The sequence below is a fragment of the Nomascus leucogenys genome, chromosome 6, assembly GCF_006542625.1.
Source record: "Nomascus leucogenys isolate Asia chromosome 6, Asia_NLE_v1, whole genome shotgun sequence".
Classification (NCBI taxonomy): Eukaryota; Metazoa; Chordata; class Mammalia; order Primates; family Hylobatidae; genus Nomascus; species Nomascus leucogenys.
In genome coordinates this window covers 97,601,554-97,625,508 of record NC_044386.1, presented here as the reverse complement: position 1 = coordinate 97,625,508, position 23,955 = coordinate 97,601,554, and the positions used below count along the sequence as shown (strand labels likewise).

The 23,955-nt window shown below is 43.0% G+C and overlaps 1 protein-coding gene and 1 pseudogene across 2 annotated transcripts; both read right to left on the bottom strand.

The window, feature by feature from the left end:
* Positions 1-253: 253 nt before the first annotated feature.
* Positions 254-22,046, bottom strand: IDH3A (isocitrate dehydrogenase (NAD(+)) 3 catalytic subunit alpha). Its single transcript, XM_003275450.4, has 11 exons — positions 21,943-22,046; positions 16,006-16,068; positions 13,637-13,720; positions 11,062-11,176; positions 9,492-9,679; positions 8,898-9,031; positions 7,651-7,753; positions 7,480-7,544; positions 5,737-5,821; positions 4,503-4,655; positions 254-1,854 (listed from the first exon to the last, which is right to left on the bottom strand). The coding sequence occupies exons 1-11, from the start codon at positions 21,967-21,969 to the stop codon at positions 1,771-1,773; spliced, it is 1,101 nt and encodes a 366-aa protein (XP_003275498.1). The 5' UTR covers positions 21,970-22,046; the 3' UTR covers positions 254-1,770.
* LOC115835573 lies at positions 336-1,609 on the bottom strand (annotated as a pseudogene). The gene is made up of 2 exons (XR_004030623.1): positions 1,600-1,609; positions 336-835 (listed from the first exon to the last, which is right to left on the bottom strand). The product of XR_004030623.1 is annotated as an uncharacterized LOC115835573 (transcript).
* Positions 22,047-23,955: the final 1,909 nt, after the last annotated feature.

The window sequence follows — 23,955 nt, the reverse complement described above, 5'->3', positions numbered from 1 at the left end:
AGTAGTGGGTATTTAACTCACAGGACTGTGCACAGCAGGCATGCGAGTGACCATTAGTGCCCTGGAATAAACAAAGGTGCAGGATGGGGTCAAGTGGCGCATTCTCATAAAAGCAGCCAACTCTACGTTAGCCTGTCGCCACCAGACCGCCCTGCTTCCACTCTGAATCCGGGAAGCAGCCATTCTCAGTAGCAAGCTGAGCCAAAATGACCGAAGGCATCTGAACAGGAAACAGGTAGAGAAAGCAAACATCTCAGTTTTGGAATTCTTTATTACTTTGAACCCAAGAGCCACTGATAACTAGCACAATCCAATGAAACAGAGTAAGCAGCAGCTTAAACAAAGGAAAATACATTTAAGATTGTAAGTCTGGTTACAAGCTTAAAAAGTGACTCAGACAGGGATATCACTGCTAAAAAAAAATCCCCTTGTGACCTGGGTACATTTTGCAAAGCCACAGGTTTGCAATGTTACACAAGGGCCAGCCAAAGGAGGCCATGAGTTGTCTTTGGTTGTGGGGCCAGAGGGTAACTGTTCATGAAAATAGTGAGTGTCTGAAGATTAAGAAAATCGTGCTGCAGCAGAGGAGAAGGGAGAGGAAGGCAGGAAGGGAAGGGAGATGCCTGAGGGTCAAAAGCTGAGCCCAAGCCTAAGCCCAACCTCAAGCTCAAGCCCCAGCATGGCAGAATTTTGTGAATTAACTCAGGCTGAGTCGCCTCCAGTCTTTGGAATGTCATCTTATACTGGTACTGCTGAGGCAGAGGGCAGTAATTGGTGCTTTGGGATAGGAGAAGGGGCAGTTGCTGAAATACAAAATAAATAGCATCCCAAGTTCCTCAGTTGCAGCCAAAATACATGTGTTCAGGCCTTTCGGCAGTATCGCCCCCAGAACTACCAGCTGTAGTGTGGTCCATTCTCAGATAGCAACATGCAAGAATAAGTTTACAATACACTCAGCCCTTCTGGCTTAAGATCAGGGGCTCAGAGGCTGTGACAACTCATGATGCTGAAAATGTATCCAATGAAAACAAAGTACTAGCTCTCTGCTTTATTAAAAGCTCTTGGAAAGAATATTAAATCTCAAGACAAAATAACTGAACACACAATACATTTGTGTCTTTGTATCCAATATATTACCTTTGTCTTATTAACAAAAATTATATCTCTCATTATATATTTCTTGGATCTGAAGTTTTTATTCATATTCAGTAATTTCTGTAAAGGACAAATCTGTCTCTATTTTCCGTATCATTTAGAAATATACCACATTCACTCTTTTTGATGTGAACTTTCCCAGGAAAATTCTCTTGTGCCCATTTAGTTTTAGAAGAGTGTCATTTTGTGCTATTACGTCAATATCCTGTTTTATTTCCATTATGTTTTTCAAAAACCAAAGAAAATAAGGTTTTTCTTAAAAAGTTAGACATTTTCTCTTGTTAATTCTGTATCCTGATATTTACAGCTGAAGAGAAACCATTTTAAGTGCAAAATGGTTTAGAATAGCAAATGATACAGTCCACTCAGAGTTTACAAAAAAATCATTTACCAGGTAGACAATAAATAAAACAAGCACTTGGAAAAAGTTCTTTGAAAACAGACCTAGGGACATCCACCTGCATCTTTTGCACAGATTTTGTTAAGAAAAGGCCAGATCTAAAAATGTACTGTCAAGAAGCAAGCAAACCAATGCATACATACATAGGTATTCTAAACAGAGGTTTATGTGGTGTCCATTTAGAGTGACTGATGTAAATACCAGTTGTAGAAGTGTTAATCTAAATCTTTTACTCGGCGACAGATTTCCTCTGTGAAGTCTGAGCATTTTGCATTGCCTCCCAAATCTTTTGTCAAGCTCTGAGAAAAGGAAAAAGCAAAAATAAACGATGTATCTGCAAACTAAACTAAACCAAGGAGATTTTAAAGCCCTCAGTGAGATGTCACCTGGGCAAGTTACTTGGCTGCTCTTTCATTTAGTTCCTCATTTCAAAGTAAGGAACCACTCCACCACCATCTACCCAGCCCAGGAGGATCGGGATCCAATCTCATAGTGTATATAACAGCACTCTGCAAAGAATAAGGTGTTCTTGATGCAAAGGGAGGCAGGGAGCTCTACCAAAATTTTCCCTTTGTTCACACAATAGACCCTAATACAGATTAGTTGGTCATGGATATTTAAATAAAAGCAAATCTAAACAAGAAGTTTCATAAAAATCCTTGGGAAATATGTCTCAGGAATAGACCTGAGACATATTTTGATATATTTTTGTTTTTATTACTATTATTATTTTTTGAGATGGAGTCTCACTCTGTTGCCCAGGCTGGAGTGCAGTGGCACGATCCCAGCTCACCACAACCTCTGCATCCTGGGTTCAACGATTCTCCTGCCTCAGCCTCCTGAATAGCTGGGATTACAAGTGCATGCCACCATACCCAACTAATTTTTGTATCTGATCTATTTTTGGAGGCTGGGAAACAAATACGAAAGAAATATTTATATCACTAACTCTTTTTTTTTTTTTTTTTTTTTTTTTAAAAGAGACGGGGTCTCACTCACTATGTGGCCCAGGCTGGTCTTGAACTCAGAAGCTAAGGTGATCCTCCTGCCTCAGCCTATAGCTGCAACTACAGGCATGCACCACCACACCTGCCTAAATCATTAACTCTTAAACCTCCCTCTTTAGGAAAGAAAGCCTCCCACACAACCGATCTGTTCTACCAGCTTATCCTTTCTTTCCTGCATACGGACCCCAATATGTTTAATTCTCTTTATCTTTCCATCCTACACAATAAAAGGGCCCACTGTGTAATTCAGGCATCTCTCTACTGGGCTGTAGATTATAACTTCCCAAATATAACTTTAAAGAATAAGAAAATCATATGACCTCCAATGTGACTATCAGGCTGTTAAAAACAAGCCTGAATTTCTTGTATTTTGGCCACACGATGTAATTTCAAATTACAGAATTTTTTTAAAACAAGGGACCAACTTTGAAGATACTACACTAAGTGAAATAAGCCAGACTCAAAGGACAAATACTGTATGATTCCACTTACATGAGGTACCTAGAGTAGTCAAATTCATAGAGACAAGAAGCAGAATGGCGGGTGTCAGAGGATGGGAGGGGGAAGGGAAAGTTACTGTTTAACGGGTGCAGAGTCTCATTTTGAGAAAATGAAACTGGTCTGGAGATGATTGATGGTGATGGTTACATTACAATGTGAATGTACTTAACATTATTGAACTGTATACCTAAATATGGCTAAAATGGCAAATTTTATGTTATGCATATTTTTCACAATTTTTGTTAAAAAGGACCTCAAATTAGGGATGAGTCTTCAAGCGCATTATCTCCTGTAACTTCGGAATAGCCCGCCACACTTCTTCCGCAGGCCACAGTTGCTTACAGAGGCAGTGAGCTTGTTGGGTAAGACCCAGACTGCGTGGTAATACCAACTTGGTCATTTAGGAGCTGCAAAACCTTGGACAAATTATTTAATCTCTCTGTACCTCAGTTTCCTCATCTATAAAATGGAATTATAGCATCTACTTCAAAGAGTTATAGAAAAACTTTGCTGAGATGATATATAAAGAACTTAAAAGTTGCATAAGTATTCAATTAATATTAGTTATTACTTTTATAAAACTTCTGTATTGCTTTTGTATTACAGATGCACACAGTGTAACATATAAGACTACTGTATTACAGGCACATCTGCATTTGTATCTGCCACTAGATTCCCAGCTCTTTGAGGCTCAGCATCTTACCCTATTCATCATTTTATTCTTCACACCTTATAAGGTACACTCAATAGACGTTTGTTGTCAAGAGGAAAAAGTTGTCTATAAAAATCAATGAACTTGGCCGGGTGCGGTGGCTCATGCCTGTAATCCCAGCACTTTGGGAGGCTGGGGCGGGAGGATCACTTGAGGTCAGGAGTTCGAGACCAGCCTGGCCAGCATGGTGAAACCCCATCTCTACAAAAAATACAAAAATTAGCTGGGTGTGGTAGCACACGCCTATAATCCCAGCTACTAGGGAGGCTGAGGCAGGAGAATTGCTTGAACCCGGGAGGTGGAGGTTGCAGTGAGCCAAGATTATGACACTGCACCCCAGCCTGGGTGACACAGCAAGACTCTGTCTCAAAAAAAAAAAAAAAAAAAATCAATGAACTTGGCCAAGGTCACACAGCTAACAATAGGATAATTGGGCATGCACCTGATGCTGCCTCCCAAACCACTGACCTTTCCACTGTACACTGATGTCTCTACATCAGTGCTTCTTAACTTTTTTTGGATGAAATATCTAGATCCTCACCTCAGAAAATGTACACATGTGCACACATACCCCGTTCAATCTGGGACCCACATTAAGAATCCTTGTTCAACATCAAATGCTTGGGCCCGCTTGAGAACTATTATCTGTCACTGTCCCTTTCACTCAGATAAAATACATGGAAGCAATGCATTTTACCCAGCACAAGTAAATCAAGATTCCTGTTACCTTTCCGTCCTTAATTGTAGCAAAACACGCGGCCTCAATTCTTGCAGCATGGTCAAAAAGTCCCATGTGGCGCAGCATCATCACAGCACTGAGCAGGAGGGCTGTGGGATTCGCCATGTCCTTGCCTGCAATGTCTGGAGCTGTCCCATGAACCTACACATTGGGAAAAGTCGCATCATCAAGGGAGAGACAAGAACTGACAGTCCTCTTCTGGGGAAGCTGGAGTCTTAACCATCTTTCCTCAGCAATACAAAATATGCACTGAAAGCTACTGCGTGCAATTCATCTGATACGGACTGAAGAAATAAAGTCTGGGTTGGGTGTGATAGCTCACACCTGTAATCGCAACACTTTGATAGGCCAAGGCAGGAGGATCACTTGAGGCCAGGAGTTCAAGACCAGCCTGGGCAACATAGTGAGACCCCATTTCTACAAAAAAATTAGAAATTAGCCAGGCATGGTGGTGCCTGACTACAGTGCCAGCTACTTGGGAGGCTGAGGCAGGAGGATTGCTTAAGCCTAGCAGTTCAAGCCTGCAGTGAGCTATGATCACACCAGTGTACTCCAGCCTGGGTGACAGAACAAGGCCCCAACTGAAAAATGAAAGAAAGAAAGACAGAAAGAAAGAAAGACAGAAAGACAGAAAGACAGACTTGGAGAAATAAAGAGCTAAAGTAATTTTTTTAAGTATAAAAATATGGACCAACAATCTTTTTCAGTCAATTTTTGGTAAAATATTTTAAGTAAGGAAGGATACATAATAAATATCTGGAGGGAAATGAAGAGATAAACCAAACATATATATAAAAACAAACACAGGCTGGGTGCAATGGCTCACACCTGTAATCCCAGCACTTTGGGAGGCCAAGGCGGATGGATCATCTGAGATCAGGAGTTCAAGAACAGCCTGGCCAACATGGTGAAACCCCGTCTCTACTAAAATACAAAAATTAGCCAGGTGTGGTGGCTCACACCTGTAATCCCAGCTACTTCAGAGGCTGAGGCAGGAGAATCACTTGAACCTGGGTGGCAGAGGTTGCAGGGAGCCAAGATCGTGCCACTGCACTCCAGCCTGGATGACGGAGCGAGACTCCGTCTCAAGAAAAAAAAAAAAAGCATCATTTTGTTTTGACAATTTGAAAAACTGGAGTTAAAGCATACTTATAGAGATAACTCCTCCTGAGTTCACACACTGCTCTGACCTGAGTTCTGTTTCAGGTGTCAGGGTCCTTACCGACTCAAAAATTGCAACCCCATTGGCTCCAATGTTGCCACTTGGTGTCACACCGAGACCTCCAATCAATCCTGCACACAGGTCACTAGGGGAAGGAAAGCATTTCAAAGAATGTTTTTAAAAATAAAACATCTCACCTAGCACCCAGATTTTAGTTTTTAATTATCATTCTCCACTAAAAGGAACTAGCGTTCCTTGGATAAATGGCTGATTCCAGGGCTAAGGTTAGGAAAATACAGATGAGCCTCAAGCATCTTACTGTGTCAGAAAGCAAGGCAAGGCTCAAAGAACGAAGGGCCATGTCTAAAGGACACAGGAGACATGGTGAAGGGACCCCCACCAGCCAAGTTAGGACAACCTGGGCATAAATATTCATGATTATGATGATGGATATATCACTGAATAAAACAGAAAACCATGTCCACAGCCGGGCTCAGTGGCTCACACCTGTAATCCCAGCACTTTGGGAGGCCAAGGTGGGCAGATCACTTGAGGTCAGGAGTTCGAGACCAGCCTGGCCAACATGGCGAAACCCCGTCCCTACTAAAAATACAAAAATTAGCCAGGTGTGGTGGTGTGCACCTGTAATAATACCAACTACTCAGGGGGCTGAGGCAGGAGAATCACTTGAACCCGGGAGGTAGAGGTTGCAGTGAGCCAAGATCGCACCACTGCACTCCAGCCAGAGAGACACAGCAAGACTCTATCACAAAAAAAAAAAAAAAAAAGAAAGAAAAAGAAAACCACGTCCATATTGACAGATAAACAAGAAGGAAAAGCATTCTTACAGTAGTGTGCCAACTCATAAATACAGAAAAAATAGCCTTAGAAAATCACCATTTGAGGCCTGGCGCGGTGGCTCACGCCTGTAATCCCAGCACTTTGGGAGGCCAAGGCAGGCGGATCACGAGGTCAGGAGATCGAGACCGTCCTGACTAACACGGTGAAACCCTGTCTCTACTAAAAATACAAAAATTAGCCAGGCATGGTGGAAGGCGCCTGTAGTCCCAGCTAGTCGGGAGGCTGAGGCAGGAGAATGGCGTGAACCCAGTGAGCAGAGATCGCACCACTGCACTCCAGCCTGGGCGACACAGCAAGACTCTGCTTCAAAAAAAAAAAAAAAGAAAAAGAAAATCACCATTTGGCCAACATCTTATGTCTGTGTGTGTGTGTGTGTGTGTGTGTGTTTGTGTGTGTGTGAGAGAGAGAGAGAGAGAGAGAGAGAAGCACAGACAAAGAAGGAGAGGAGGAAGAGGAAGGGAGGAAGGAAGGGAGGGAAAATGGGAAGGAGTAATAAAGTAAATGTGATAAAATGCTGACATCTGGGGAATGTGGAATCTGGGTGCTGAGTACAAGGGAATTCTCTGTACCATTCTTACAACTTTTCTGTAAGTCTGAAATTATGTCAAAAGTTACCAAAAAATAGTAACAATGACCACCCACCTACCTAGCTATACATAACAAAACCCTGAAATCAATTAATCAAACATTTAAAAACTGGGAAGAATGAGCTAATAATGATTAGGGAGAAAGAGCCCAGCGATGATTTGGCAAATAAATGAAGGAACAAGCCACCCAACATGTAATCATTCATATCACAACCTGAATTGTTAGAATTCCATTCATATGTTATAACAAATACTCTATTTTATAATACTCAATTGAAAATGTTAAGCCATAATTATTTTAGGATGTTTATAAGTAAATCATAGACTAAAATAAAAAGGTTGTGGCTAGACTCACCTAAGGATGTCTCCATACAAATTTGGCATAACAAGAACATCAAATTGGGAAGGATCTTGTACCATCTACAAGGAATACATTTGTGCATTTAGTAATCAAAATCTGCATCCCCACAACACACAGACACTATTCACCATAAAAAGTAGCAGGTAAGTGTGAATATATACTTACATTCAAACATACTGTATCAAGGTACATCTCATTAAATTTAATATCTTTACAGTTTTCTGCAACTTCCCTGCATTTTTGTAGAAAAAGCCCATCTGACATCCGCCTGTATTTAATCAAATAAAAACTGCTGAAAAAAAAGTCTTACAGAAAGAAAAGAATCAAATCAAAGAAGTAAAGTAAGTTCAAGAAATTTAAGTTCTAGAAGCCAAGCTATCTGATCTCAATTACAATAAAATTATTTCTTAGGTAGTTAATAAAATATAAGCTGAAAATGTTTTAGGATCCTTCTGAAAGTATAAAAGAGTAAAAATGTAAAATAGTTTGATCATAATAGAGAAGACTATATTTTTGTAGTGTTATCTAACAAGAATGAAGAAATATCCACTAATATTATTAAAATTGCTTTAAAAGGTTAACATAATAATTTAAATAGTTTTACTATTTTGCGTGTTCAATGCTTTTCTTAGGTTAGGAAAACTGTTAATATATTCAGAGGACTTTTACAGCCTCTGGATGAGAATTTAAATTGCCAGAGTAACACATCAGGTATTGTTAGCACTACTTTAAGCCTCCCACTATTCCACTTCTAAAACGTATGCTATGTGGCCTCTGCTGATGGCCACAGCATCTGGGAACCCAGAGGCTCCAATTTCCTTTCCTGATAACCCTCAGTCCCTCCTTGAGCTTCCAGGACCTGAATCACCATCCCCTCCTCATTTGCTCCTGTCATTCGCCCAGGGAGGCACAGTAAACAGGAGACTCCAGGCCGGGCGCAGAGGCTCATGCCTGTAATCCTAGCACTTTGGGAGCCCAAGGCGAGCGGATCACTTAAGGTCAGGAGTTTGAGACTAGCCTGGCCAACATGGTGAAACCCCATCTCCACTGAAAATACAAAAATTAGCCGGGCATGGTGGCATGTGCCTGTAGTCCCAGTTACTCGGGAAGCTGAGGCTGGAGAATTGCTGGAACCCGGGAGGCAGAGGTTGCAGTGAGCCAAGGTCACGCCACTGCACTCCAGCCTGGGCAACAGAAAGAGACTCTATCTCAAAAAAAAAAAAAAAAAAAAAAAAAGAGGAAAAAAGAGGAGACTCTGACAGAAGAGAGATGCCAGATCTTTGCATTGTTACAAGGTTCTTTTTCAAAGATATTAGGAATCAAGGAGCAAGCTGAAGAGGAGAAAGGAAAGCCCTGTCACTGCTCTCCCACAACAAAGCAAGACGGGGTGCTGGCCCCCACAAGGAGCTCACATGATGTTGGCTTTGTGCACCGCCGTGACGTTGCTCCGGTGGTTGTTCCGGGCATACTCAAAGGCAAACTCAGCAATGCGCTTGCTCGCCCCCTCGGTGATGAGCTTGATACTCTGCACGACTCCATCAACAATCTGCAAGACAGGAAGTCCCGCCTCACTGGAAAGAGTGTGACAGCAACGCAGTGGGAGACAGAGGGTGGGGAGTAGACAGTAACATTTGTGGCAGGCCTGCACAGTGCCAGCTAGCATGACTAATCACACACTGCTATGTCAATGGGGTTCATGCTAACTCCAGCCCTAAGAGGTAAATATTATGAGCCCCACTGCACAGATGAAGAAAACTGAGATGCAGAGACAGTCATCTGCGGAAGAGCATAACTGCGAAGTGGGGGATTCAAAATTCAGAGGGCATATTCCCAAGCTTGTGACCTGAACCACCATGCCTTACATCTGTTTGAGTGTCAGCCAGACACCCAGCACCAAGACAAACACCCACAACTCCTCACAGAGATAAAGCAGATCTGTCTCTGGGGTCCCAGATGCACAGAAAGCAGTCCAAGCAGGAATAAAAAAGAATCTGGAGTGAACATACCACATGCTCAATTCCACTGTATTCTCCTTCTGTGTTCTCTCGAATGGTCACAATATTTACGTCGGTGTAAGGGGTTTTATAGCCTTCAATAGAGACACATGGTCGGACATTCGCGTAAAGGTCAAATGTTTTGCGCAGCAGTAAATTCATAGATGGGTGACCGGCTGCTATTGGGGTCTTTAAAGGGCCTGTTATACAGAAGAAAACCCAGATGACACTAGAAGGCATTCTGGTCTCACGTGTGACCTACTAACCCACCTCGGCTACCTTGTGAAATGTGTTCTGCCACTAATTCACTCTCTACCTGAGATTCAAACGAAGGAGGAAAACTTCCTCATGGGAGCTTTCTGGAACATTAACTGCATTTCTTATCTTAAGAACTTCCTGAGGATCAAGCATTGTAATCATGTGCTTGACATGATATAATCCTTATCATCATCCTGTACAACAGCAACTCTGTTACTGTCATTTAAAAATGAAGAAAAAAGAAAAAATAAACTAAGAATAAAAAATTTGCCCAAGCCTTCTAGCCAGTAAGTAGCAGAGATGAGATTCAATGTTGGTTCTGTCTGTGGTTTTAAAGCCTATGCTTGCTCAGGCCTACAGTCTCAGGCCTGTAATCCCAACACTTTGGGAAGCCAAGACAGGCAGATCACTTGAGGTCAGGAGTCCAAGACCAGCCTGGCCAACATGGGGAAACCCTGTCTCTACTAAAAATACAAAAATTAGCTGGGCGTTGTGGTGCGTGCCTGTAATCCCAGCTACTTGGGAGGCTGAGGCAGGAAAATAGCTTGAACCCGAGAGGCGGAGGTTGTAGTGAGCCGAGATCATGCCACTGCACTCCAGCCTGGGCGACAGAGCAAGACTCTCAAAAAATATAAAAATAAAGCCTATGCTGAATTTAAATCTACCACATGCTAGAATTTTTGAATCATGGCCTTAAACATGTATTAATTAAAATAATGATAAAAATGTAGGCCAGGCACAGTGGCTCAGTCAGGCCTGTAATCCCAGCACTTTGGGAGACAGAGGCAGAAGGATTGCTTGAGCTTAGGTATTCCAGATCAGCCTGGGAAACATAGTGAGACCCCATCTCTACAAAAAACTTTTTAAAAAATTAGTTGGGCATGGTGGCACACCTGTAGTCCTAGCTACTCGGGCGGCTGAGGTGGGAGGATTGCTTGAGCTCAGGAGGTCAAGGCTGCAGTGAGCTGTGATCACACCACTGCACTCCAGCCGGGGCGACAGAGCGAGACTCTGTCACAAAAAAATAATTAAAGTAAATAAATAAATATACAAATGTAAAAATTAAGCAAAAGATATACATAGTTGAAGATTAAATAGAGATACTGTTATTTGGCATCATCCAGTAATACTTTAATGTTTTTACTGGGGGAAAAAAATGTCCCAAATGAATAAAACATCTTACTATGAGTAGTTACTTCATAAAAGAATGGCTTTACCTTCACAGATGGCCAGGCCTTATTCAGTTTAAATGCATAAATTTTCAAAACTGTGTAACCCCCATAGCGGAAATCTGTAAAAACCCCTGTCTCTACTTCAGTGCTACCTTTCAAGCCCATCTTGTTCTTATCCATGGACTCTTTAGCCTCTGAAGGGATCATCCACTTTCCTCCAGGTCCTTGAATGGCAGTGACGTTCCGCTCCTCCCACTGAATAGGCGCCTAGATGCCACATCACAGAGCACAGTGAGCTGGAGAGACTTAAAGGAAACTGACATTCATACTGCAATGATGAACAGACTTTTTCAACTTTGTTTTTGAGATAGAGTCCTGCTCTTTCGCCTAGGCTAGAGTGCAGTGGCACAATCTTGGCTCACTGTAACCTCTGCCTCCCAGGTTCCAGCGATTCTCTTGCCTCAGCCTCCGGAGTAGCTGGGATTACAGGCACGTGCCACCACACCCAGCTAATTTTTTTGTATTTTTTTTGTAGAGACAGGGTCTCACCATGTTGGCCAGGCTGGTCTCGAACTACTGACCTCAGGTGATCTGCCCACTTCGGCCTCCCAAAGTGCTGGGATTACAGATGTGAGCTATCGCGCCCAGCCCTTTTTCAACTTTGGATGCGACCGCTAAAAACAGTAAAGGTCCAGAAAGTTCCTGGCATGCAAGAAGTGATGTCATTCTCTAGCAGGCCCAGAGGGATTCTCTACATTATCTGTGCCCAGTCATCACTCCCAGCTACCACCTGCCCACTTATTTTTTTTCACAAGGGCTCCTGTGGCTATAATTAGAATATCATAAGTAGCAGAGGAATATGGTTCACAGAAACATTATATAGTACTGATACATGGATGAAACTTAAAAACATCATGCTAAGTCAAAGAAGCCAATCATAAAAGACCGTATATTATAAGATTCTATTTACACGAAATGTCCCAAATAGGCAAACCTACAGATACAGAAAGTAGATGAGCGGTTGGGTACCTAGGGTGGGGGAAGAAAAAGGGGGAGGGGGTAGGGAGGGAGAGAGACGAAATGGGGAGTGACTGCATAGGGTATGGGATTTCTTTTTTGGTGAGGAAAATGGTCCAAAATTAGACTGTGGTGATGGTTGCATAACTCTGTGAATGTACTAAAAACCACTGGATTGAAAGGTACACTTTAAAAGGATGAATTAGGCCTGGCGTGGTGGCTCACGCCTGTAATCCCTGCACTTTGGGAAGCCAAGGTGGGTGGATCACCTGAGGTCAGGAGTTCCAGCCCAGCCTGGCCAACACGGTGAAACCCCGCCTCTACTAAAAATACAAAAATTAGCTGGGCATGGTGGCGGGCACCTGTAATCCCAGCTAGTCAGGAAGCTGAGGCAGGAGAATAGCTTGAACCTGCGAGACGGAGGTTGCAGTGAGCCAAGATCACGCCATTGCACTCCAGCCTGTGCAACAAGAACGAAACAATGTCTCAAAACATATGAAACATAAAAATAAAAAATAAATAAAAGGATGAATTATATCTCCATAAAGCTGTTTTTAAAAAACAATATTACATTGTTTAAAATATAGGCCAGGCCCAGTGCAGAGGCCAAGGTGGGCAGATCACCTGAGGTCAGGAGTTTGAGACCAGCCTGACCAATATGATGAAACCCTGTCTCTACTAAAAATACAAAAATTAGCCAGGCGTGGTGGCATGCGCCTGTAATCCCAGCTACTTGGGAGGTTGAGACAGGAGAATCGCTTGAACCCAGGAGGCAGAGGTTGCAGTGAGCCAAGATTGCTCCATTGCACTTCAGCCTGGGCAACAAGAGCAAAACTCTATCTCAAAAAAAAAAAAAAAAACTATATATATATATATATATATACATATATATGTATGTATTACATAACCTATGAATGTACCAGTTGAAGGTATAAACAAACATCCCTTTCTCTCTACCTACATCCTTCATGTGTGTACAGCTAGCACACTGAACATGTCCTAGGACAGAAGCTCAGTCAGACACGGTGCTGGTCACAAGCAGCCTACAGCTGAATCCACTTACAGAATTTTTAAATTATCTACCTGTATCAAAGGCTCAGCTGTTAGAAGTAATAACACTCCATTCTTGATAACATATCAGAAATTTTATTTTAAAGAGGTTATTTCAAAAGCGCCTATATAAATTTTTGAAACAGCAATTCTAGTCTTATTTTATTTTATTTTATTTTTTGCAAAAAGGTGGGTGATTTGGCAGGGCTTAAAAGATCTGAAACCCAAGCAGGACTTAAAGATCCACAAATACTGCAGTACTACTTTGATTACTTTACATATAACTGATGCCAATGAAGGAGTTTAAACTATCAACAACAGGAGCAGCCACCCAGGTGCGGTGGTGGCTCATGCCTATAATCCAAGCACTTTGGGAGGTGAAGGTGGGAGGATCACTTGAGCCCCAGAGTTCAAGACCAGCCTGGGGAGTAGAGCGAGACCTTGTCTCTAAATTTAAAAAAAAAAAAAAAAGAAAGAAATAATGACAGTAGCAAACACTGAGACACACACTGTTAAAGTGACAATCTGTGGAGACTAACAACAGACCTTACTAAATTTCATAGAAATGGGTATAATGCATCCTAAAAGTTCACAGAATCCAACTGGCTAAGAAAACTTTTCAGTGAATCATCATTAAATGTATTTTTTAAGCCCACTTACTTTGGCAGCATCAAAAATCTTCATAACTGCAGCTGAAATTTCTGGGCCAATACCATCTCCTGGAATTAAAGTTACTGTCTGAACCTGAACATAAGAAATCATCAAAGAAGACAGTAAGAATTTTTGTTTTTGAAGGCTTAAAAAAGAATATTTTGACAGAGAAATCCACTTTATGAGATGTCTCAGGAAGATTCAAATGCTGTTAAGAAAACAAACATACCTCCCCCAGGGTCATCAACGGGGAGGCAGGAATCAACAGACGAGAGACTCTGCAATCCTACTCTTTACCTGAGTTCAGAGGTTTTAAAAAGAACCCAAATGATACTCTTTACATAAAACGAAAATAAATTAAACTACCAAGTAGATTTCCTAATTGATATTTCTTTTCAGACAAGCTGCAAAGAGACCAATTAATTCAAACCTTTAAAACCAAAGACAACAACAACAAAAAATTAACAATGTTCTCTCACTAAAATTTAGAGGGTTTCTCATGAAGGCAAGTGTTTTCCTTTCCTTTCCATTGTGATCCTGGAAAGCTTCTCATGCAACTTCTTCAGTCTTGCAAAAACACTTTCAGACACATTTCCAAAATATTACTGAGGTATGTTTTGGTACTCAGGGAAAATCAGACTTTTATCAAAAGAGCTTCCATTTTTTTCTTAGTTCCTCTATAAAACTGTCTGCTTAAATCTAAGAGTAATCTACATAAGCTTGGCAAAGTTGATCTGCAACCAAAAAGAATAGTATATGTCACCATACCTGCAAAGCCTGAGTCACACTTAGAATGACAATTATTGTTTTTATAATGTAACAGCAATGATTTATTCTGAGGCTTCAGGCAAAACGAAGCCAGCATTTCAAACGCAGAAATAAAAATATGTAAGGGAGAAGATCAGCACCTCTTTTTCCATTTGGGAACCATATATTTTACCATCTTGGGACTTTACCCCACCTAGGGGCTTGGCTTTTTTTCAATTCTAGTTGTTTGAACTGCATTTTTAAAAAGTCACTAATTCAAGTTTCCTTGGTCCTTTGCCTTCCAATGATGTCTGCCCAGATACGTGGACTAATTATTTCTGATTAGTTTCTGTACAACTGAAGAAACATTTTATTTTTTTCATTTTTCTAATTTTCAATTTTTATTTGTTAGAGATGAGGACTCACTATGTTGCCAGGCAGGAGCGCAGTGGCTACTCACAGGTGTGATCACAGCTCACTGCAGCCTCGAACTCCTGGCCTTAAGCAAGTCTCCCACCTCAGTCTTAGCCAGGGCTAAGGCTCATACCAGTATTCTCGGGTTGAAGAAATCTTTAAAAAAATTAATATATCCTCTTATTTCTTCAAAAATAACCTCCTCCATCAAGCTAATTTTTTTTTCAAATAAATAGCCTGAAAATTAAATAATAGCAGAAAGCAATGATCATCTTATTAGCTTTCAGAATGCGTTTGAAATGCTAGCATGGCTATCCTCAAGCTTGAAGTGCAAGCCCCATCCTGCATTTCTGGCATAAGCAGAGCCAAAAGAACGCTTTCGCTACTTCTTCCTGTTCTCCCAACATGTAATAATAAATGTCATCAAGTCACCAGAAAATCTGCTTTTTTTTTTTTTTTTTCTTCCACAATACAGAAAGTAAATGGAGGAAAAAATGTACTATGGTCTTATAAATCTTTCACGGCATAGATGTTATATGGGAGTATAGGAATTATGAAATCCAAATCAGATTCCATAAAAGGCGGGGCGGGGATAAAAACAAATAGGAAGTCACTGACCCACAGTCTTAGAATGTTCTAAAAATGTGGTATCGGCTTTTAAAGCACAGAAATCTGATGCTGGGAATTCTAAAAGCAGCAGATTTAATGAACAATAGATGATCTACTACTGTGATAGTCTACAAAGCCTATATAAGGAAAGTATAAGCCTACAAGGCTTATAGACGTTCGAGGCATTCCTAATTGGCACTCGATCTACTGGGTTTAGGGAAGCTCATAAAATAAAAATGCAAAGCAGGTTTTGAAGCTTCTCAACAATTTTCTCTCAACTTGTACTAGTTTTGAAAAAAGCTGTCTCACCAAAACGAGACTGTGAAATAAAATAACAGGCTCAAGGGTACTTTCTATTTTTAACAAGGCTCTCTCAAGATATTAATGTGACAAACTTACATAGCCAGCTGTAAGATAATTCTTTCAAATGTGCAAGTAACCTAACAGATTTGTGCATGTCAGCCAATAATTTCAGCATACATTATAAATATGGCCAACTTTCCCTAATTCTAAATGAATGGAGATAAAATGCTATATAATAAATATTTTAGAGCATGTTTCTTGAGAAACTTCTAAAAGGAAAAAATAAAAGACATAATTATACTCACACCACCAGTAAAACCTCTGGTCACCTGTTTTGGGTTGTGGAATGCCCCCAGCAGCCGAGAGACCTATATTAATATCAACAGAGAAATATCACACACAGAATTAAACCACATACAGTAAACAAGAGCGAGGAAGTCCTGATGGTTAGTAATGCTGCAACTTGGCACAGATATATTCAGTAGCTTCCCAGGAATACAAATCTCATGTATTAGCTCAATGTGGCAGGCTATCTCAGATTTGAAAGCCTAAATACTCAGATTTTTACTTTAGATTGAGAACTTAAGTACTGTATATTTTCAAAGTCAATTTAACGAATATAAGTTGTCAAATAAAAGATGTTGAAGGTAGAATAAAACTACTTTTTCAGCTCAAACATACAGATTTTTCTCAGATGAATGGATCATTTTGTGTCAACATTCTTGACCATTAGGTCAATTTAGGGGTAATATATATTCTAAGAAAATTACCATTAATTTTAGAGCCAGGATGTTCCTCATGAAATCCAGAGCACAACTCACATATTTCTTGTTGTTGTTTTAGGCTTTTTGAGATGGGGTCTCCCTAGGTTGCCCAGGATGGAGTGCAGTGACTATTCAAAGGCACAATCATAACTCACTGCAGCCTCCAACTCCCGGGCTCAAGTGACCCTCTTGCCTCAACCTCCTGAGTAGGTGGGATTACACGTGTGCACCACGACACCTGGCAACTTGCTTATTTCATAAGTGGAGACGCTGGTCCCAAAGAAAAGGATTTGCCTGAGGTCACACAGCAAATAATTGGCAAAATGGAAACCCACACACAGGTCTTCTGACTCCTGGTCCAGTGCTCCTTCAATTATACATTATATCTATTCTGTGAATATTAAGAAATTACACTTTATAGTAAAATCTAAGAAAGTTTATTTAATACCATCTGATGCCCATGCCATACAGAATAAAGATTTTAAATAAGTTATTGCTTCTTCTGATAATATAGGTAATGTGGTCATTACTGTCAGTTTGCTGGGACTAGGAAAAGATACAAAAAATAAAAGTTACCCAGTAATCCCACCACACCAAGATATTACCACTGCTACATGTTTTTTTTTCTCTCTCCAATTAACATCATCATATACCAGAAATATAAATTTTAAAGGTTTATTATAAACTTTAATAACTTAGTCCTTGAGAACTGGTACAAAGTCATACTACATTATTGTAAACAATATAAAAAAAGAATCTGGGTACACAGACCAAATATATTAAAATGCATTAAATTTTTTTTTCTTGAGACAGAGTTTCACTCTTGTTGCCCAGGCTGGAGTGCAATGGTGCAATCTCGGCTCCCTGCAACCACCACCCCCTGGGTTTGCCTCAGCCTCCCGAAAGTAGCTGGGATTACAGGCATGCACCACCACGCCCGGCTAATCTTTTTGTATTTTTAGTAGAGACAGGGTTTCTCCATGTTGGCCAGGCTGGTCTCAAACTCCTGACCTCAGGTGATCCACCCGCCTTGGACACCCAAAGTGCTGGGATTACAGGCATGAGCCACCGCACCCGGCTGCATTAAATTTTTTAAAAAGTAACTTTTTCTCCTGCTAGATACATGGGCAAGACACATTTGTTATATCCTAGCTTGATATGTTTTTCTGGGGTCTGAACCTTTGCTGAAATATTTACTGGCATGTAACAACCAACAGCCAAGAAAGGTATGAATGAATTTTATTCTCTAATCTTCTGGTATCTATAGTCATGACTCTGCACTGAAAATAAGACAGGGCCAAATCCAAAAGAATGCCAAAACCATTGGCCAAAATGTTAATCCTAGGGCATGATTCATCCACCAGCGAGTGGGCTATTGGAAGGGAGGCCATTTAAAGGCTACTTTGTGACAAGAAAATTGACATGTGTCCTTTCTTCTCTCCCTGAACAAAAAAGAAGGAAAAGACATTCACACAAAACTCATGTCCTTGTGACAGAAGACCCAATCAACCAGCCTGGGCAACAAAGTGAGAACCTGTCTCTACAAAATTAGCCAGGTATGGTGGTGCACACCAATGGTCTCAGCTACATGGGAGGCTAAGTCGGCTTGAGCTCAGGACTGCTTGAGCCCAGGAGTTTGAGGCTTCTGTGAGCTATGATTATGCCACTGCATTCCAGCCTAGGTAACGGACAAAAAAAAAAGAAAGAAAGAATGAAAAAGACCCAACCCAAACAACTGATTTTAAAATGTAAACCCATCCTACCTGCATATGCTGGGGGCAGCAATGTAAACCCAGGAGTGTAAGGATTTGTGTTTTGTTCACTGTTGTAGCTAGTGTCTAGAACAGTCCCTGGCTCATAGAAGGTATTCAATAATTTAAAGAAACAAACAAAACTGAGTGCAGCCTCAGTCACATCTTATCTGAAGAGTTTCCAACCCAACAAGTAGCCTTAATACTTGCAATGATCTTCTTTAATGACCAGTCTTTTCCATGTTTGTCATCTCTCTTGCATGATCTTAGAATAAAGTAGTACTGTACCTAAGTCATCACAACCACCCAGAACTTTAAGTAAAATAAAATTTTCCAAAGCACCATTTAAAGGTTACTTTGTGACAAGCAAAGCATAAAACTGACATGAGGCCGGGTGCGGTGGCTCACGCCTGTAATCCCAGCACTTTGGGAGGCTGTGGCAGGCAGATCACCTGAGGTCAGGAGTTCAAGACCAGCCTGACCAACATGGAGAAACTCTGTCTCTACTAAAAATACAAAATTAGCCAGGCATGGTGGCACATGCCTGTAATCCCAGCTACTCAGGAGGCTGAGGGAGGAGAATCACTTGAACCCAGGAGGCAGAGGTTGTGGTGAGCCAAGATCGCGCCATTGCACTCCAGCCTGGGTGACAAGAACGAAACTCCATCTCAAAAAAAAAAAAAAAAGGCCGGGGGCGGTGGCTCACGCCTGTAATCCCAGCACTTTGGGAGGCCGAGGCAGGTGGATCACCTGAGGTCAGGAGTTCAAGACCAGCCTGGCCAATGTGGTGAAACCCTGTCTCTACTAAAAATACAAAAATCAGCCGGGTGTGATGGTGGGTGCCTGTAATCCCAGCTACTTGGGAGGCTCAGGCAGGAGAATCGCTTGAACCCAGGAGGTGGAGGCTGCAGTGAGCCAAGATCTCACCATTCCACTTCAGCCTGGGCAACAGGAGCGAAATTCTGTCTCCAAAAAAAAAAAAAAAAAAAAATTGACATGAGTCCTTTCTCCTCTCCCAGCCCAAAAAAGAGGGAAAAGACATTCACACAAAACTAGCTTATGTCTCTGTGACAGAAGAACTGCCCAATCAGCCTAGACAACAGAGTGAGACCCCACCTCTACAAAAAAATTTTAAATATTAGCCAGGTATGGTGGGGCACACACCAGTAGTCCCAGCTACATGGAAGGCTGAGATGGCAGGACGTCTACTTTATAGAATACTCATATGCATATATATATGCATACACATATATATGTGTATATATACACCCATATATATATGCATACACATATATATGTGTATATATATGTGTATATATATACGCATATATATATGCATAGATATAGATATAGCTATATATCTCACATCATTTTATTTATATGAAACCTGTAGAGATAGGCATTAGTGGCACTTTTCAGATGAGGAAACTGAGGCCAGGTTCATGAAGCCTGGACCAAAACCCTGAACTGTGGACTTCAGGTCGTGGGCCATCTTAATCTACAACTCATTTCCTTTTTAACTTAAAAACATGTAAATAGTGTTGTACACGGGTTCTGAGATGGGTTTTTAAAAAAAAATCTTTTTTTTTTTGAGACAGAGTCTTGCTGTTACCCAGGTAGGAGCATGGTCTCCTCTCACCGCAGCCTCCACCTCCGGGGTTCAAGTGACTCTCCTACCTCAGCCTCCCGAGTAGCTGGGATTTCAGGCATGTGCCACCACGCCCAGCAAATTTTTGTATTTTTAGTAGAGATGGGGTTTCGCCATGTTGGCCAGGCTGGTCTTGAACTCCCGACCTCAAGTGATCCGCCCGCTTTGGCCTCCCAAAGTGCTAGAATTACAGGCATGAGCCACCATGCCTGGCCACAAACAATCTTAAATGGAAACTCAACAGAGGAACTGTCCTGATTGAAACCAACATCCAGCTCAGCACCTCCACCATCCTGGGGTCAGCCTCTGAGCCACCTTCTGCTCCAATCCCTAAAGTGAGAAGCTGGCCCAGAAGTCAAATGACTCTGCCAAAGGTCACACAGGGAGTGCATGTCAGAGAACCTCATCTTCTGACTCCACAACCCAACACTTTCTGAATACCTACTATGAGAGTTTTTTCATGCAGATCACACTAAAGGCAAAACAAATTTACCAGCACAATCATTATCAAGTGTTGCTTTAGTGCCTCACCGTGAAGGCAAATGTACCTACCAAGATGAATTGGGTGTTAAATGTAAGTTCAGAGATTAAAGGACTGAGTTCAGTTTTCACAGTGACACAGAAGTTGCTTTACTTTTAGGAGCAAATGTGACATAAGAGTTATCATCACAAGCAAATCTGGGTCTGAAGAGGGTGACAAAGTAGAATCTAGTTATTGAACAAAAAAACCAGTTAATGATGCCCATGAAAACCACTGTCTGTTGGAGACAGATAAACATATTGATAAGAAAGCTTCAGATTTTTGTGTTCCTTCTGTACATACCAAGTGCTTTCACATACATTATTTTACTTAATACTCAAACACTCTGTGATGTAAGTATAGATATTCACAGATGGGCATATTAAGGCTTAGAGATGTTTAGTAATTTGCTTAGGGTCACACAGCCAATCAGTGGCATTGCTAGGATTTAAATCTGAGACTCCTAAATTCCAGTACAGAGATCTTTTCCTTAAATAACAGTGCATCTCTGGACCTCTCTTTAAACCAAAAAAAAGGGAGAAAAGTAGTATCAAACTTATAGAAAAACGTTAAATTGTTTGTAGATTTCGGGACCACCCTTTCATAGCAACAGGAGACTTGAGGCCTGATGGCCTGTACCCATCATTTGCTATGTGACCTTGGGAAATGGGAACCAAGACACCTAGGTTCCTCTCCCAGCTCTGACATCGACCTCCTGTGTGACCTTGAGCAAATTCTTCTTCAGGCACAGGTTAGTTCCACTGAGAAGCTACGGAACTTCATAGATGATCTGAAACCCTTTCCAGCTCTGGCATCTGAGCTGCCAAGGAGAGCTAAAGCGTTCCAGATTGCAGGATTCCCACCAACGAAAGGTAAAAGGAAGGCTCTGCTGGTCTCTCTCTCCGAAGGTTCAGACAGTAATTCCAAGGTGTAAGATGCCCTATGTCCTATGAAGGGGAAATAGCTACAAGAGCACTAGAGGTCTGACTGGGAAAAGCGCCAAAGGGAAAACAATCTGATAGGGAAAAGGGCCCCAGGATTCTCTCACCTGGCAAAACCTCCCAAGCTCAACGCCAGTGCCCGTGGCACCTGCGGTTCCCCGGCCAAGGGCCGCGCAGACAGCGGATGAGAGGTCTGGGCGGTGCTGACGGGATCAGTCCGGCAGCAGGGCCGCAGCCAGGGAAGCGGCCCGGATGGCGGAGCCGGGACAGAGGCTCCCGTGACCTTGCCCGGCTCGGCGCGAAGCCTGGGCTCTGGCCGGGGCGGATGCGGGTGACGGCAGCCGGGTCTCGGCAGGAGCAGGGCCGGCGCCCCCCGCCTTGACCTTGACGCCGTCCCCGCCTCTGCGCCGCTGACCCGGCCCGGGGCGGCCCATACACTGCAAGCCGGCCACGGAGCGCGGGGCACGGGCGACCAGGACCGGCTCCCAAGCTGTCCCCGCAGGCCACCACCGCCTCCCTGTCTGGCCCGCGCGCCCGCCCACACCCGGCACGCGACCGGCTCTCCTGCCAGCCCTCGCGGCCAGCCTGCCTGCCACACGCCGGCCTGCCAGCGCTCACCTTGGAGATCCACGCGGGCCCAGCCATCGCTTCCCCTCCTGGCTCCGCAGCAGCAGCTGCAGCAGCAGTGCGCAAGCGCCCACCCCACGCTCGGAGCCGGCCCCTGCACGGCCACGCCCCCTGAACGCCCCGCCCCCGAGACCGCCTCAGGATTGCTTCGCGCTCGCTCGCTGCCCCGCCCCTGGACATTCCGCTGGCCAATCGCCGGGCTCGTCTCTCTGTGACTGGCCTGGCTGAGCGCCAGGCGCACCCGGAAACTGCGGGGCCGGGATCTCCGGGAAAGCTTCCTCCTCCCCTCCCTGGTTCATTGACTCGCCGTTAAGGTAAGACGTTTGTTCCACACCTACTAGGTGCTGATTAATCTAGGATCTTGGGGATATAGCACTCCTCATACAGTTTACAATCCCATGGAGAAAGACACATAGTTTTCTTATTCCACAAATTTTGATTTTTTTTTTTTTTTTTTTTGAGACCGGGTCTCGCTCTGTCGCCCAGGCTGGAGTGCGGTAGCGCAAACAGGTTCACTACAAAGCCTCGATCTCTTGGGATCAAGTAATTACTAAGCCCAGCCCAACTTTTTTTTTTCTTTTCTTTTTTTTTTTCGTAGAGATGGGGCCTCGCTATGTTGCTCAGGCTGGTCTCGAACTCCAGAGTTCAAGCGATCTGCTTGCCCCAGGCTCACAAAGTGAGCCACTGCAACTGGCCGAATTTTATTTTTTACCAGCTTTATTGAAGTATAATTTATATATCATAACATTTACTCACTGTTACGTGTACAGTTTGATGATTTTTAGTAAATGTAAACAGTTGCACAACCATCACCACAATCCAGTTTTTGAGCATATGAAAATGTTCCTTGTGTCCGTTTATAGTCAATCCCGCTCCTGTCCTCAATCCCAGGCAACTACTAATCTGTCTATTTAGCTCAACAAATGTTTCTGAGGGTCAACTAGATGCCAGGCACTGTTTTAAGTGCTGGGGCTTAGTGTCCAGTAGGAAAGACAGGCATCAATCAAGTGTCACACACATATGTCATTAAAACTGTTGTGCCAAGAAGCAAAAGAGCAAGGAGCTATGGCAAGGCAAAATCAGGCAACCTGATTCAAACCTAACCTGGAGGTCAGGGAATGCTTCTCTGAAGAAATAACATCCATACTCACCTTTCCCCTTGTCCTCTCCCTGTCCATCACAAACTCCTGAGTTCCTGCTAATGGCCAGGCCTCTAGCTGGGTGCCAGGGGAGGTCAGGTGTTTAAACCAGGTCTCTGCTACCCTACCCTGGGAAGGGTTCTATCCAGAGAGGAGATGCCCACCCACCCAGAGAGGTGATGAGTGCAGTAGAGAAGTGATCCCAAGGGCTTTTATGACCTAAATAATAAACTGCAGCTAAGTCTGTGGCCTTGTCAGGAAGGAGGGCTTTTATCAACCCCTTTTCATTGGGCCCCTTCCGCTCATCAGGCCCTGGTAGTCCCATCCTGAAGTGTTCTCCCACAGTTCCTCCATCCCCAATGTCACCCCTGTTCCTTCAGGCCAGACCACCTCAGGCGCAGGCTCTTACAACAGCCTCTTCACCTGCCAACCTGCCCTCCCCTTCAGGCACAGCTCTGACCAGGGCTCGCCCCGGCTTTGAAACCTCCTGGCTCTCCCTTGCACTCTCCTCTCACACCACTGTCTTTTTTCAGCCTGATTTCCCACCACTCCTTCCAGCCCCAAAGACCTGGAGCACCTGCCAACTAGGACTGCTGGCCAGCCCCCAAATGCTTCCCATATTTTACCTCTTCGTGCCTATGGTCATGCCATTCCCTCAGCCTCAATGCCCTCTTGCCCCACTTCTATTGGCTGAAATTCTAGCTCGTCAAGACTCAGCTTACATGTTGGGAAGTAGTAAAAGTTGTAAAAGCCCCCAAGACCCACAAATGTGTCCCCCTCTCCCTACTCAGAGCCCTCTAGCACTTGGCTCCCACCTCTCCTGGGAAACATCACATTCTCTTCTGCTGTGTGCCGTTGAGAAGAT

Coding starts and splice junctions, on each gene's coding strand:
- IDH3A (XM_003275450.4), bottom strand. CDS start 21,969: ATGGCTGGGCCCGCGTGGATCTCCAAG. Junction 11,177..13,636: donor AGATTTTTGATGCTGCCAAA/GTAAGTGGGCTT, acceptor TGTGGCATCTAG/GCGCCTATTCAGTGGGAGGA. Junction 5,822..7,479: donor TTGTATGGAGACATCCTTAG/GTGAGTCTAGCC, acceptor TCCTTCCCCTAG/TGACCTGTGTGCAGGATTGA.